Genomic DNA, 13,975 nt, shown 5'->3' on the forward strand with positions numbered 1-13,975 from the left:
TGATGTGGATGTGGAATAATCAATCTCCCCTCTAGAATTTCAAAGAATCAGCCATTCCTCCTGCTAAGCAGGTGTGGGCTTGGTTGCTACTTTGAAAGGAAACCTCGGTGGGTGCCTACAAGCGATGTTAGCCCAACGGAGGACAGTCTTCACCCTGGATCAAATGAGTGTAGTAATGGGGTGACTATGCAAGAGTTGTTCAGGTGAGGTATTAAAGATGGTATTCATCACAACAACATTTCCCTGACATCTTGGCTAAATTCCAAACCTGGCTCTTCACTCACATAATCACCCCCCAGTTTCCCTCCAACTGCCCCTTAGCTGTGCAGTGAGTGTTCATGGCCTAAAATGTCTGCCGTGCATCTCTCAGGTGGATACTGCTGACTGGTGGTGGTTGGGGTGAGTTTCTGAGATCATGAAACTTGCTGGATAAATGCAATCCATTATTACAATTTCTAACAAAAGAGTAATGAAGGCTTATAGGCCAGCATATGCAGCACTTGGAGATGCAGACTGGCAAATTATAAAACCTCACTTTTCCCAGACCAGTTCTCTGTCATGCTCAGATGAAAGAACTGGCAGAATGCCTCTCCTCTGCAAAGGATTTGTGTCGGTTTTGTCACCCTTCTGTTGTGTCTGGTTGTTGGAAAAGACACGGGACTGAATTTGCACGGTTCAAAAGGTTCCTGGTTGCCATCGGGCACTCATTGTCATAAGCTTGAAGGCTTCCATTAAAACACCAGCTCCATGGGAGATGGGCGAAAAGGGCAGGTACTTCATCAGCTGATGTTTATAGCTGACATTTACAGAGTTTCCCCCTTCCTCAGTGCTGTTAAAGGCAACCCTTTGATTCAATATGTCCTCTGTACTGGTCCTTCCTGCAGGAGCTGGTCTAGTCACACCATTGGATGGAAACATAAAAAGATGCAACGCTGTTGAACATCAAAAAGAATGAATTTGGAAAAAACTGATGTTGCTGTTCATCCAACCAAAATAGACTGTAAAAGAAATATGTTCATACTTCATGAAACTTGCTGCCTATGTGCAAGCATGTGCATGAAAGTGAGAGAGTGAGAGAGAGACAGAGAGAGAGAGAGAGTGAGAGAAAGAGAGACAGAGAGGGAGTGAGAGAGAGCGGGTCAGATACAGCTGCTGGTTATGATAAATGTCTATGTTCACCAGAACTGCTACATTTGCAAGCAATTTGCAGTTTGAGGATTCCATCCTTGATGAGAGCTGTTAGCAGATTTCGCAGATTCTGAGAGGGATTTGTGCTACAAAATGACTCCCCTGAGCCCCTTACCATCACAAGAAAAGCAGGTCTCAAACAATACACCAAAGTAACAAACTGATAACGATTTAACATAATTTTAGATAATACAAATGAATATAAAATGATTTCTAAAACATGACAGTAAATGTTAAATCTCTTTGAGCAGTTTTCAGACCTTGGGGTGACTTCTACATTCACTTCAGATTTCTACAAGCTGTCACAGACAAATATTATTGGCTCTGGGTATTAAAATGCTTCACTGTGGTTGTATCTAGCATAGCCAAGGTACATTATTTGCCATTCAAATAGACTCTTTCCATCTTCTGTGTCTCATCAGGGGTGGTGGCACCTCAGCTACACTTTTCTACCCTGTGTTTTTGCTGACTGCAGTCTTAAGAAGCCTGTTACTCATGTTCAGGGGAGTGCATGAAATTTTACAGGCTTTTTAACAACTCAAGGCTACAAAGATTCTCCCTCTGCTGTGATGATAAAATGGTGCATTACAGGCACATCTTTGTCATATGTTGCAGGAGTGGAGCTGAGTGAGTGGTATGCACTCAACTCCACTCAGGTGCTACTTTTTGTCATTTTAAGTAATTTAACAGAAGTAAATTACAGTTTTGCACAGCTGCACCATCACAGTCAGATCTCTAACCGTGTACTGTAGGGCACAAGCTGGTGAAAAGCTCTTGTCCGAACTGATTATAATAAGAGCTTGGTGGGGGGTAAGATACGAGAATCCAATCACAGAGGGCTGAATGTTCAAGTGGATAATTTACTAAGCATCCATGGTGCCATGCAATTCTAGAAAGAGCCCTTTTTGATGGTTTTGACACATTTGAAAGTGCCATATTCCAGATTGTAAAATGTCAATGCTCATGATAAATTTGTGATAATTTTGCTGATCATATAAACAGAAGGGGTTTGCTTCTGTAGAGCTATTGGACTCGTTTTGGGCTATTGGACTCGCTAGTTTTCATATAGAATTGTAGAGGAGAGCCAGCATGACCATTTTAAAGTCATAGCAACACAAACTCATGTATTGTTCAAGTGATAATTGTTTACTTTCTTTCTAGATCAGACTGACTTATTACTCATAAAGGTTTGTCATTTTTCCTGTCAGTGGGGAGGCATTATAGTGGACTATCTTTGTGACCCTGGATAACCTCTGGCAGTAAGGGAGAGGATATGATTTGTTGCCAGGCCAAATATCTGCCTCTCCACTGTCAATCATTTTTCATTTGAACAATAAACCAACAGATTCAGGTATCTCAAAGGGCTTTGAGGGGGAAGAAGAGGTTTATCTTTGTGATACAATAGACTTAGTCCTGCTGTACATCTGTAATAAAGATTGAGAGTGGTCTGAAATCACTTCATCTCCCACACAGTACAAAGGTTCTGAAAGAATATTTTATTCTTTCACACCTTTTAAAAGTCAGAAAACATGCTGCTTTGAAGTTTACAGATTGTTATTTTCTTTTATTTCAGTTTTTTTTTTAAAACAGAGTACTTGAGATGAAGAAAAAACTATAGAACCAATATATCAGGGCAATCAGATTTAGTGAAGCAAATCGAAGTCAAGACAGCATTCTGCCCAAAGATGCAAGGAAAATAGAATGATAGAATAAATGTACAGAACACCTTTGTGTTTAACCATATAAATGTTGAATACAATTTCAGAAATACATTAAATCCTCATTAAGGTGAAGCTTTAGTATCTCAGTGAGCAATCATACCAACAAGTTGAGGAATGATCAGGCTGCCACTGTGATTCATTCCCTTAGGGTATCTGCAAGTGAAAAATGAAGTGAAGCAAGGTGATATCCAAGGTCTATTCCTATCACATTATAAGGTGATAATTCAATTCTGAATTCCACTGTTAACGCGACAATACTCACGCATTCATGTAAGAAAAAAAAATGCTGTCTGCCTCCATGATTAAAATGGAGCGAATAACTATGTGAACAAAAAATGTAGAATATTAAGTTATCAGAATGGAGGCTCAGCTTTATTAGAATGGACAAAAAAAATTAATTTCTCATCATCAGCATATTTCCCCCTGGCGGAGTAATGGACCAAGGTGACTACGCACACTGTGCATATAAATGCGCACATTTGCAAATGAGCTCAATGATAGCCCTGGATAGGCACTGAAAGAAGTACTTTAAAGAATAAGAAGACTGTAAGAATAAGAAGGATTCATCTAAATCCAGCTGAAAAACAATGATATCACCTCATATCACCACATCAGAACTATTCAACAATAAATCAGCTTGCTTATGAACTGGATGTCTGGCTATGTAGGTATCATAATTTGAAATGTATGTCTGCATAAAAATGGGGCTGAATGGCCAATATCATAAAAATACCAGGAGATATATCCAGATGAAGCACCAATACTTGTGTAGAGTAGTTAGACCCACAGTCTGAAACTGAATCCTGACCTTGTAAGTTAAGACAGTGGTCAGCAGCTGTGGAGGCAACACATGAAAGATTTTGTCATGACTTTTAGTCTATTGCCCAGGGATGTATACTAACAACCTCCAATAGGCAGTAATGGGGGAGGCTTTGACAAAAACAATAACAATGGGGATAAAAATGTTTCTCAAAGACATGGATGTTATTGTTTAATGAATAAATCATGAAAGATTATAAAAATACATATCTCTGAGTTCTGCTTTTGCATGAAACAATAGCATTCTGGCATAACTATAGTCCGTCTCAAAAAGGCTGCTATGTCTCCAAAAGAGATCCAATTGTCATCAAATATCAGTTATATTTTCAAAAGTCAGCAATAATAAGCAAATCACATCAGGTTTTTAAACGATATACAGTGCAGCCTTTGAGCATCTTGTTTGCTCAAGGTCAAACAAATTATCACATCAGTGTCTCTTCTTAATTATCTTCAAAATGGTAAGCCTCTTGTTTGGCCCATGTCTGACTGTTTTTTTATTTTTTATTATTATTTCTCAGCCTCCTAATGGCTTCCTGAACTGTCATTGTCAGAACATTTGTCAACGCATATTGACAAATACCAATTACAAACTCAAAAGGCAATCAAAAGCCTAGAATCAAGACTCGATACTGAAAGCTGTAAGATGTAAATACCCTCAAATAAAATAATAAAAATAATTGTTTCATTTTAAATCCAATGTGCTGGAGTACAGAGCCAGAATAACATAAATTATACTACTGTCCAAATACTTATGGACGGCCCAGTGTACATATACTGTGTATTAAGAGCAACAGCATCATTAAGAGACCAAATCGTTTTGCTCACACAGTCAGCTCATAAAAGAGCCTTCTCCTGCACTGAGCCAAGCTCGTTGTGATCATGACGGATGATGGCATAGAATAAGACTAATCCATCATGCAGGAAGTTGAAACCTGAAAAAATCCTGTTTACAAGGCTGGATCCATACTGTGACCCATTCATCATTCAGCAGAGGGCTTTTGTGTTCTAACTTTACCAGATGGCATTCTGACACACCACAGTTAAACCCGTGTTCTTTAAAAGACATGCCATTGTATTGTTCTAAACAGGCATACATCAGGTTTGATTAAACAGGATCGTTCATGCTTCCATCTCTCTATAAATAAAAAAAATCTTACTTTCTTTACGTTTAAATATGGATAAAAAGAGCACCTTACCTAAAAAATGTCCAGAATAAAATCCATGTTTATGGGAAAACCTACAGCACTGTTGAAGAAATAGATCCATGCTATTTGTTTAACTGATTACTTTAGCTCAACTTGTTAAATATAGTTTAACTTAAGATTTGTTTATTAGACTGTACATACAGTGAGCACAATAATTCATTGGACAGTGACCGTTTTTTTGTTTGTTGTTATTTTAGTTCTGTTCTCTAGCACTTTGAGTTTGAAAGGATACAATCACAATGAGGTTGAAGTTAATTTGAGGGTATTATGCTTTTGTGTGGCAGCCAGGTTATTGTTGGCAACACTTGCATAACTCAAAGACTGTATGCAGTCTCTATGTATACGCTCTTTGGGGATTATTTTCACTATAAACAACTGCCTAAGGATGACTTTGTCAAGAAACATTATATTTTGTCCTGACAAAGACCGCATTCAACTAAAGCATTTTGTGCTGAAATTACCACATTCGTCTTAAGACTATTCCTTATGAATAGTCTATAATTGAGGCTCCCCACTGTGAATAAAAAATGATTATTTCAGTCTTGTTCAAAACTATCAGAGCAAACCATATTTCTGAACACTCAATACATTATTAAAGTCTCTAAAATGTGAAGAATTCCATTGTTGCATTTCAGAAAAGAATGCTGCGGCTTCAATACGACTAATAGCATAGTTCTCTGTAGTCCTACTGGAGAACCTAATTTAAAATTCAGTGCAGGAATGTGCTTTATGAGTCTTTGTGCGGTTGTGTTGCAGAGACCCTGGGTGATCATGTTAAAGATATTATTAGTGCACCCGAGTGAGGAATATTGTGAGCTGTATCCCTGCCGGATGGGCGGTCCCCACATTGTCACAGGAGGAAAGCAGGCTTGTAACCAATCAGACAAACCGAGGACTGCCTTTGAAGTGAGAAAGACAGGAAGCACAAAGCGCTCACAATGAAAAAAAAGTGCATTCAAAACACATCAGGGTTGCATTTCATATGGCTGCCAAATCAGTTTGATAGCACTGCCTCAGGTAAAATGGGGCATGCTCAGGAGGAGAGAGACCACATTCATTGATGAAGAACATTCACAAAAAATAATGAGCTGACTAAAACGACAGCCTGTTTTTCACCATACTGCCTCTCAAATGCGGAGCGGCATATAATGACATACTTTACATTATTGGGAAAACAGATAGGGATGCAAACATCAGTGTAGGAAAGAGTTATGTTCCTTAGATATACACACATCATATTTTTAATCACCACATTCTTTTTTCATTTGCAGAATGACTATCTCAACAGCTTCGGTTTAAGGAAGATGACACTTGATGCAGATAACTGTGAAATAAGATCTGAGAGCATTCTATCATGTGGAATTATACAGCACAACACTTGAACATCTGCCTAACTAATACATCCAGTCAGAACGCTTAACTAATTAAGACTAAACAACAACAATAACAATAACAACAACAACTACTAAATTGCGGTGCATTATATTATTAGGGATTCGAGCCCTTAAGCCTTTACAAAGGGTTATACAACAGTTTGTTCCAAACTTGGATTGTGATTTTTAAATGTATTAACGTGTTGGTAAAATCGTTGTATAATTGAAATAATACACTCAATGTGGTGATTTACTGTAAGATATTGTCACTGCTGTGCTGTATTCACAGGCACAAAGCCAAAGGCTGAGTGACAATATCTCAGGGGCAGTCACTCCTTCTCTTGTATTATTGCATACACACAGCTGAATGCTCAATCCTGATTGTAAACTTCAGACATTCTGCAGTCTGATATTTCTGAATAATGACTGCTGATATGGGTAACCGGCTGGTTTAACAGAAAATTTTTTCAGCAAATTTTTTCACTCCACCGCAACCTGCCACACTGGGTGTCAAAAAGATGACTCCACTGTGACTTGCCTTGTATCCTCATATAGCCAATACTCTCACATAGGGTTAAATTATGAATGAGAACACAATATAACATTTGTTTCACATTAATGTCAATGTATTTTGACTAATACAATCACTTTAAATAAATATTTTGTGTTAAATTATTCAATTTTTCATTATACATTTCTCTTGAAAGGCAATTAGCAGTGGGATACTTCGCTCCATGGTGATCTGCTATCGGAGCAGAATGAGACTTTGCGAAAGCGAGTTGCCGAGTATGGAGAGTTAGAGGGAGGTGGCGATATCAAACAGGTAATTAATTCCTCAAATTAATTGCAAGAATGGTTGGAAGTACCATTACAGCTGCCAAAAGAAAAATGTGTTAGTTTACAATATTTTCAGTATCATCCAAAAATTGGATTGATGAGAAAAAGTATAAAAAGTACATAAAACAAATGGATGGGTTGGTAGTCTCTAGTATTATTGTTAATGGTTAATACATTCTCGAATGTATATTTTGTTAATGACAGCACTTCTTCTCTGAGTAATCCTGATGAAGCCTGAAAGGAGGAAGGTCTGAACCAACCTGAGAAAGTAACACCATCTGCACATCTGCGTGGGTTGAGACTTCCCTACCAAACAAAGCAACTGGCTTTTAAATCATTAACATATTATACTATAAATACTGCAGCATGGCTTTAATGTAGGATACGAAATGTGGGCAGAATCTACATACATTGTCAAATCCTCCGCCTGTAGTATAAAGGGCTAGTGTTGCTGTTCTTGGTAAAAATGAATATGGCTGAAAACATGCATCAGTGCACTTTTAATGAGTATTATAAATACAATGCATGAGGCCTTTCAGCAAAACGTAGTTCCGTACCCCTCCTGTGCAACAGTAAAATAATAAGGAATTCAGATTATAGAAAAAAGCTATTATAATTACCTACTAAGGCCATGCGGCTGCCACATGTGACCTGTAAAGAGCATTAAGCATTAATATTGTATGCCACACAGATTTTCCCTGTCTTTTTATGACTGCATTGTGGATAGAGCAGTAAAAGTTTAACTAGGTGGTTTAACTTTCAAATTTCTGAAGACACATTGGTGTCTTAAGCAAAAGATAAATGCCTAGAATAAAATAAAAGATAATTATATGCATGCCACATGTTGTATGTCTTATTTCCATATCAAAAACTGCCGGTCATTAGCCATTATGAACATCAACTGTAGTAGGGCAAAAATAAATAAAATAAATGCATTGTATTGTCTGAAGTCAAATGAGGTAATTTGGGGGAATGTTTAATATATTCATCTCAACAAATGGCTACCACACCCCTAACTGCAGCTTAATTTACTATTTCTAGCTCCTGGTAACTCAATAGGGCATGTCAGGGATATTAAGTTTGCATAAAGGGTTATCTGTCTATATTCAATTATCAAACATAGTATATTGAATTTCAGAGTACTCTCCTGTTCATAATATGTGCATCTGTGCACATTATGCATATGTTGCAAAAGCTTTCTCAAAGGTATTAATGCAATGGTATGCTACTTTTTACTGTAAAATGCCACCAGGCAAATGCATTAGAAAAAACAGCTTAAGTAGCTTTCACATGATTGTCATCTTCCCAATAGTATACAAACAAACATGAGAAAATATTTCACATTTACTCTCAAGGCTAACAGTATTAAATATGTAATAGATAAGTTGCGGGATTCAATCAAATATATATATTTATTTATTTTCACAGAAAATGCACCTACCAGTTCAATGTTTAACTAGGTCACGCATGGATACTCAAGTACAGTTAGAATCTCCACAACCAGGAAGCATCGCCATATTTGATGAAATCTCAGGCCCATAATATAATAATGCATACATAAAAAACGTATGTATTGTCCATTGCACTTTAAAATGCTAGCAGGTAAAAACAATGATAGGCATAATATCATACAGTAGATTAGCTTAATAAAATAAATAAATAACTTTATCTTTACCCAGCATCAGCATTTGAAATAAAATGAATGCAATCATACCCCACGTTAGGATTTTTTTTTAAAGAATGACCATATTTTCATACATTGAACAGTTAATGTATGAAAGTTAAGTGAAAGAACCTTGGACAGTTAACATAAAGACAAAAAGTCTGGAGCATTAATGTGTAACAGCAAGGAAAATAGGACAGTGAAAACACATACAGTACAATAATACAGCAACATAAACTGAAGGGAATACATGATTGAATCAGATGACACATAATGAAGCACACATTCATTCAGATTAAAACTGCTTTTCAATCGTGTCCACTGTGTTTTGCTTGCTTTGGATAAAGGTTTACCATTACCATTTTAATAAGCTTATTATAATTTACCCTAGTACTTATTTCCCTAATTTTGTGTTCTTGGCGTAAATAATTAATGGCACAGCTCCACACAAGTGTGAGGGAAATAAACGAGTCTTTAGCACTTGGGAGACACCATGCTGAGAGGTATTCACAGCCATTCTTGGTTGTACACCAACAGTCTCAAAAATTATTCAGAGCACTATGGTGTTGGTCTAGTGGGACTTTCCTGTGGAGAAATTCATATGAATTATCAAGAGGGCTATAATCTTTTCATAAAACTGAAACCTAAAGCTTATTCAGACATTAGGCTCACCTATCACATAAACCGTGTTGTGCTGAATAATGTACTCTGTATGATACATTCATAAATAACGAATAAATGTTATAGAACTAGCTACATTATGAATTCTCGTGTGATTGCGTTAACCCTGGCTAACACGAATGAATACTGTGGCAGCTAAAATCTGCAGTTTTACTTGCTGTTCAACATAGACCAAAACAGTGAAGAAAAGTATTGAGGCTATAAAACAGTTTACACAGGCATGATTATCCCCATCAAACAAGTTATGTTAATCAGAGGGAACTGATGACAGCAATAATTCTACAATGATATTTAGCATTCAAAAAGACAACTTCATCCAGCAATGACACCAGTGAATGTGTTGCAATGTAGTGATTTTCACTTTGCTCCAGCATTTACACCATCATTTATAGATCTCAGGGCCTATTTTCACCTTCTTTTGAGTACAACAGCCATAAAAAACCTGGCCCTGTGAACTGATGATCAGCGACCTTGATTGAAAACTAATAAAAAGGAAATTAAATAAAGTATCAACGTATCGTGATGAAATTGCCCTTGTCTGAAGTTGATTCATTTATGATGAAGTGAGCACTTAAAATCTATGATGAGCACTCACTCACTCACTCACTCACTCACTCACTCACTCACTCACTCACTCACTCTCACACACACACACACACACACACACACATTCCTTCTGTACCAATTTCATTTTGCATTTTAACAGCAAATTCTAATGCAAATCTACTGTATATGCATTTTACAAATGAACTTACTATCCCCTTGGCAGCGTAAAGGTCCGACAGTCAGCTTTGCTTCAGAGCCTGGTCGATTTGTGTCTCCTACAGCCACCTGGTTGACAGGTAAGTGGTCTTTATACAGCAGTAGTCCAGAATCCTCTCTCCTAGGGAAAATAAAGATGGGCGATAAGACTATGGAAACTATATTATGGATATTATATATGTCATTCCATTGTGCACCACTGGACATAAGTTGAACTAAAGAAATTGTAATTCTCTCCCATTTTATATTTTACCCTGTCTGGAAAATTGAGTTTGTGACTCATACAGCCATTCTTATCTCAGAAGCACCTTCACACAAATGCACAGATGGCTTTGCTCTTTAGACAAGCGATTCAAAATGAAAGGTGAGAAATGTTTTAATTTTTTGGATGCTCCGTCCCTATAAATAAAACTATTTGTGCGCATATGGAGAAGCAATGTGCTAATAAACATTGTTTGTCATGAGCGTGGGTTTACTTGTGTTAATGTGTCTGTGGTGTCGCTCGGCCATAAGCCACCGAATGAAGGTGATAAAGTTTGCAAGTACAACTGATAAAATCTCACTCTGATTTGCACTTATTATTTTAGGTTCAAAACAGTGAGAACTTAGTTCATGCAATTGCCAAAAAACTTCCACTGTTTTTCCATCCACACTCGTGGCTGGAGCTCCAAAGCTGTCACACATGCAGACCATTTTTCATTTTATAGGCCACACAGTGCTACAGGACAGCTAGAGCTGCTTGGAGAGAGAGGCACCAGTCTGATGGGAACCTAGTATGTTGATAAGAGTTAATCAGCAGAAAACAAACATTAAAACATGAACATTAACCACACCTGCCTGTACCTATTAAAATACACAAGTGTGTTTGGCTCATTTGTGAAATTCACTTTTGTGAAATCTTAACTTTTTTGGACAAATCAGCAAAGAGTAACATTTTGGAAGATAAATGACATGGTAGATAAAATGCTGTGATAATAACATTTTCCACAAATGTGTTCTAAAAACAGATGGCAAAATAGCGAACATAAATGCTAATGGGAACATTGATCAGATTTCATAGAAGAAGAATCCTTTAAAGGTGAAAGGGGAGGGGCAGACATTCAGAGGCAAGAGAAGCACAGATTGAACAGGACATTTCATTGCATTTCATTTATTCTATAATTTATATCACTTTTAGACATTGTGCATAATTATAAATGCTGCATGCCATGAAAGAGGTAACACTACTGCCCTGTGCTCCCCACAGAATGCCTTGAAGAAAATACAACTTTGTAGAAGTGAATAAACCCACTCTGAGAAGCTTGTTAATATTTAACGCGGGGTCTTTGTCAGGCCACCTGACTGGTTGTAGTGCAGTCTCTCATGAACTCACTTTGGGAGCACTAAACTGTGCACAAGATATTTTTACTTTTCGTAAATCACCTTTTGCACCACACCAGTGCTGACCTCTGAATATTACATAACCTGATAGAAATTTCAAATTTGAGTACAGATCATTTCAAGGAAGATACATTATATTAAAATACATTCCATATGGACTCTTTCAATCACGTATATCGCAGAATCAAATAGGAGACCAGCAAAAAGAAAGTGGTTTATACCTCCCATCACTCAATCACCTAGACCTTCATAGACTAATTGGCATCGCTCAAATTGTCACAGCCGGTTAAAAATGCAGACCTTTAAGCACAGAGTCCAGAATTCCCAATGGGATTCCTTTTCCTTGTCAGTGAGCAGTCTTTACTGCAGTGGTAATGGATAAAGGAAAGAGGTAGACATTGCTATTGCCCCTTTCCACTGAGGATAGCTGTTATTAGTGTGGCCTCCAGCCTGGCGCTGCAGTGAATTCCTCAACGGACCTGTCACATTCCAACATGCAGGATGGGTTTCACTGACAATTCACCCAGGAAGCATTTGACAGACGACCTTGACTGCTTCTTCTGCAATTACGCCAAGGGCTCTGATCCCGGCTCCCGTGAAGAGAGACCACACATACATCACTCCATATAACATACCCACAGGAAATGTTTGCGTTTTTCAAATTATTTTTAGTCGGGATAGTTTTATATCTTTATTTGATAAAATCATATTTTTGTCAAGTTTTTTGGCACTTTTAATGAACTGTAATTTGTGAGTATAAGTGAGATGTAAATATGAAGCAAAATCTACTTTGAAGAGGAGAAGTTTCCCTAAGGAGCTAAAACAAGCTAGATATGAGGATTCGCTACGAACCGTATTCTCATCTTGTTTAGATACATGGGCATGGCTCAATACTAGGGCCGGTTCTGACACTCACCACTGTTTCTGGTCGGCGTCACAGTTGCAGTAATACTTGGGGTCGGTGCAGTTGCGATCAATGCCACAGGCACACTTCTGGATCCCGGGCCCCGAGCCTCCCCAGTAGAAGTGCTTCTCGCTGCCCTTCCCAACCCACCATGTGTACGGGGTTCCCTCTGAAAAGAACAGCAAAGACAGAACCATATGAACAAAACACAACACCACCTGAGCACAGATCACATGCACCAGTGTCTCGCATCTCATTACTATAAACACTGACTGTCAGCCCCTTCCACAGAACTGTCTGTTCAAAGTGATTCCCATAACTAATCAATCTAGATTACCATTACATATCCATTTGCCATGACAAATCTACCATGGCCAATCAATCTACCATTACCAATGAATCTACCATGACCAATCTACAATTTCCAATCAATCAACCATGACCAATCAATCTACTATTGCTAATCAATCTACCGTGGCCAATCAATCTACAATTCCCAATCTATAATTCCCAATCAATCTTGCACGACCAATCAGTCTACAACTGCCAATCAATCAACAATGGCCAATCTACAATTTCTAATCAATCAATCATGATCAATTGATCTACTATTGCCAATCAGTCTACCATGATCAATCAATCTAACATTGCCAGTCAAGACTAGAACAATCCCATAGCAATATCCACAGCAAAGCATATCTGATGTGCTGGGAGATGTGGCGATAAACAATATGTTGAAAGTGATGTGTCCACAGAAAAAAACAAAAACACATAACCAAAACAAATATTACACTGACTGCTCATCAAAGTAGCTGACTCCAAGGTGAAGGTTTCAGAGTTTTAATATATCATGCAATATTGTCTTGCATATCTGTGATAACAGCACAGAACGTTTGAGGGCAACAGGAGACCACTGTGCATACATTTAGCATATCAAGCAGTTAACCTCATGAACTGTGCCACTGTAGAGAATGTCCCCAAAGAAAAAATAAAACTCAATATTAACAATTTTATCAAACCAACTCTGAAAACATCCTCAATATTAAAGTTCTGAAAGTATATTGGATATATCATTACATACTATAGCCTACAGAAACATGCCATGCATATACAATAACATATGGTATGACAGGGTGCTGACTGGCCCTATTGTTTATAATAATTGAGTTTATTTATATAGCACTCATCAGAACACTGTTAAAAATTGCTTAACAAAAACACCAGGCAGTTAAAACACACAAAGGTTAATAAGATTGTAATAAGGAAATATAAAACAATCAGGAAATTATAAAACATTTAACTTTTTCTGACAGAAAAGGCTTGCTCCCCTTTGTTTTTAGCGTAGACTGTGGAATAACCAAACAACAACTTCAACTGCTGGGATGATCTGCATCCTTATATTGTATATTTATTTACAAATAAATTTAAGAATGGTTCCCATT

At 37.6% G+C, this 13,975-nt stretch overlaps 1 protein-coding gene across 1 annotated transcript in view; it reads right to left on the reverse strand.

Moving 5' to 3' along the window:
- The window catches only part of cntnap2a (contactin associated protein 2a), a 329,215-nt gene that overhangs the window by 61,168 nt on the left and 254,072 nt on the right, over positions 1-13,975 (reverse strand). The window contains exons 14-15 of the mRNA XM_061239599.1: positions 12,546-12,702; positions 10,243-10,370 (exon numbers count right to left, since the gene is read on the reverse strand). Coding sequence (XP_061095583.1) covers positions 10,243-10,370; positions 12,546-12,702 — 285 coding nt within the window. The remainder of the gene's footprint in view (positions 1-10,242; positions 10,371-12,545; positions 12,703-13,975) is intronic.

This window comes from Conger conger, chromosome 4 (assembly GCF_963514075.1).
Source record: "Conger conger chromosome 4, fConCon1.1, whole genome shotgun sequence".
NCBI lineage: Eukaryota > Metazoa > Chordata > Actinopteri > Anguilliformes > Congridae > Conger > Conger conger.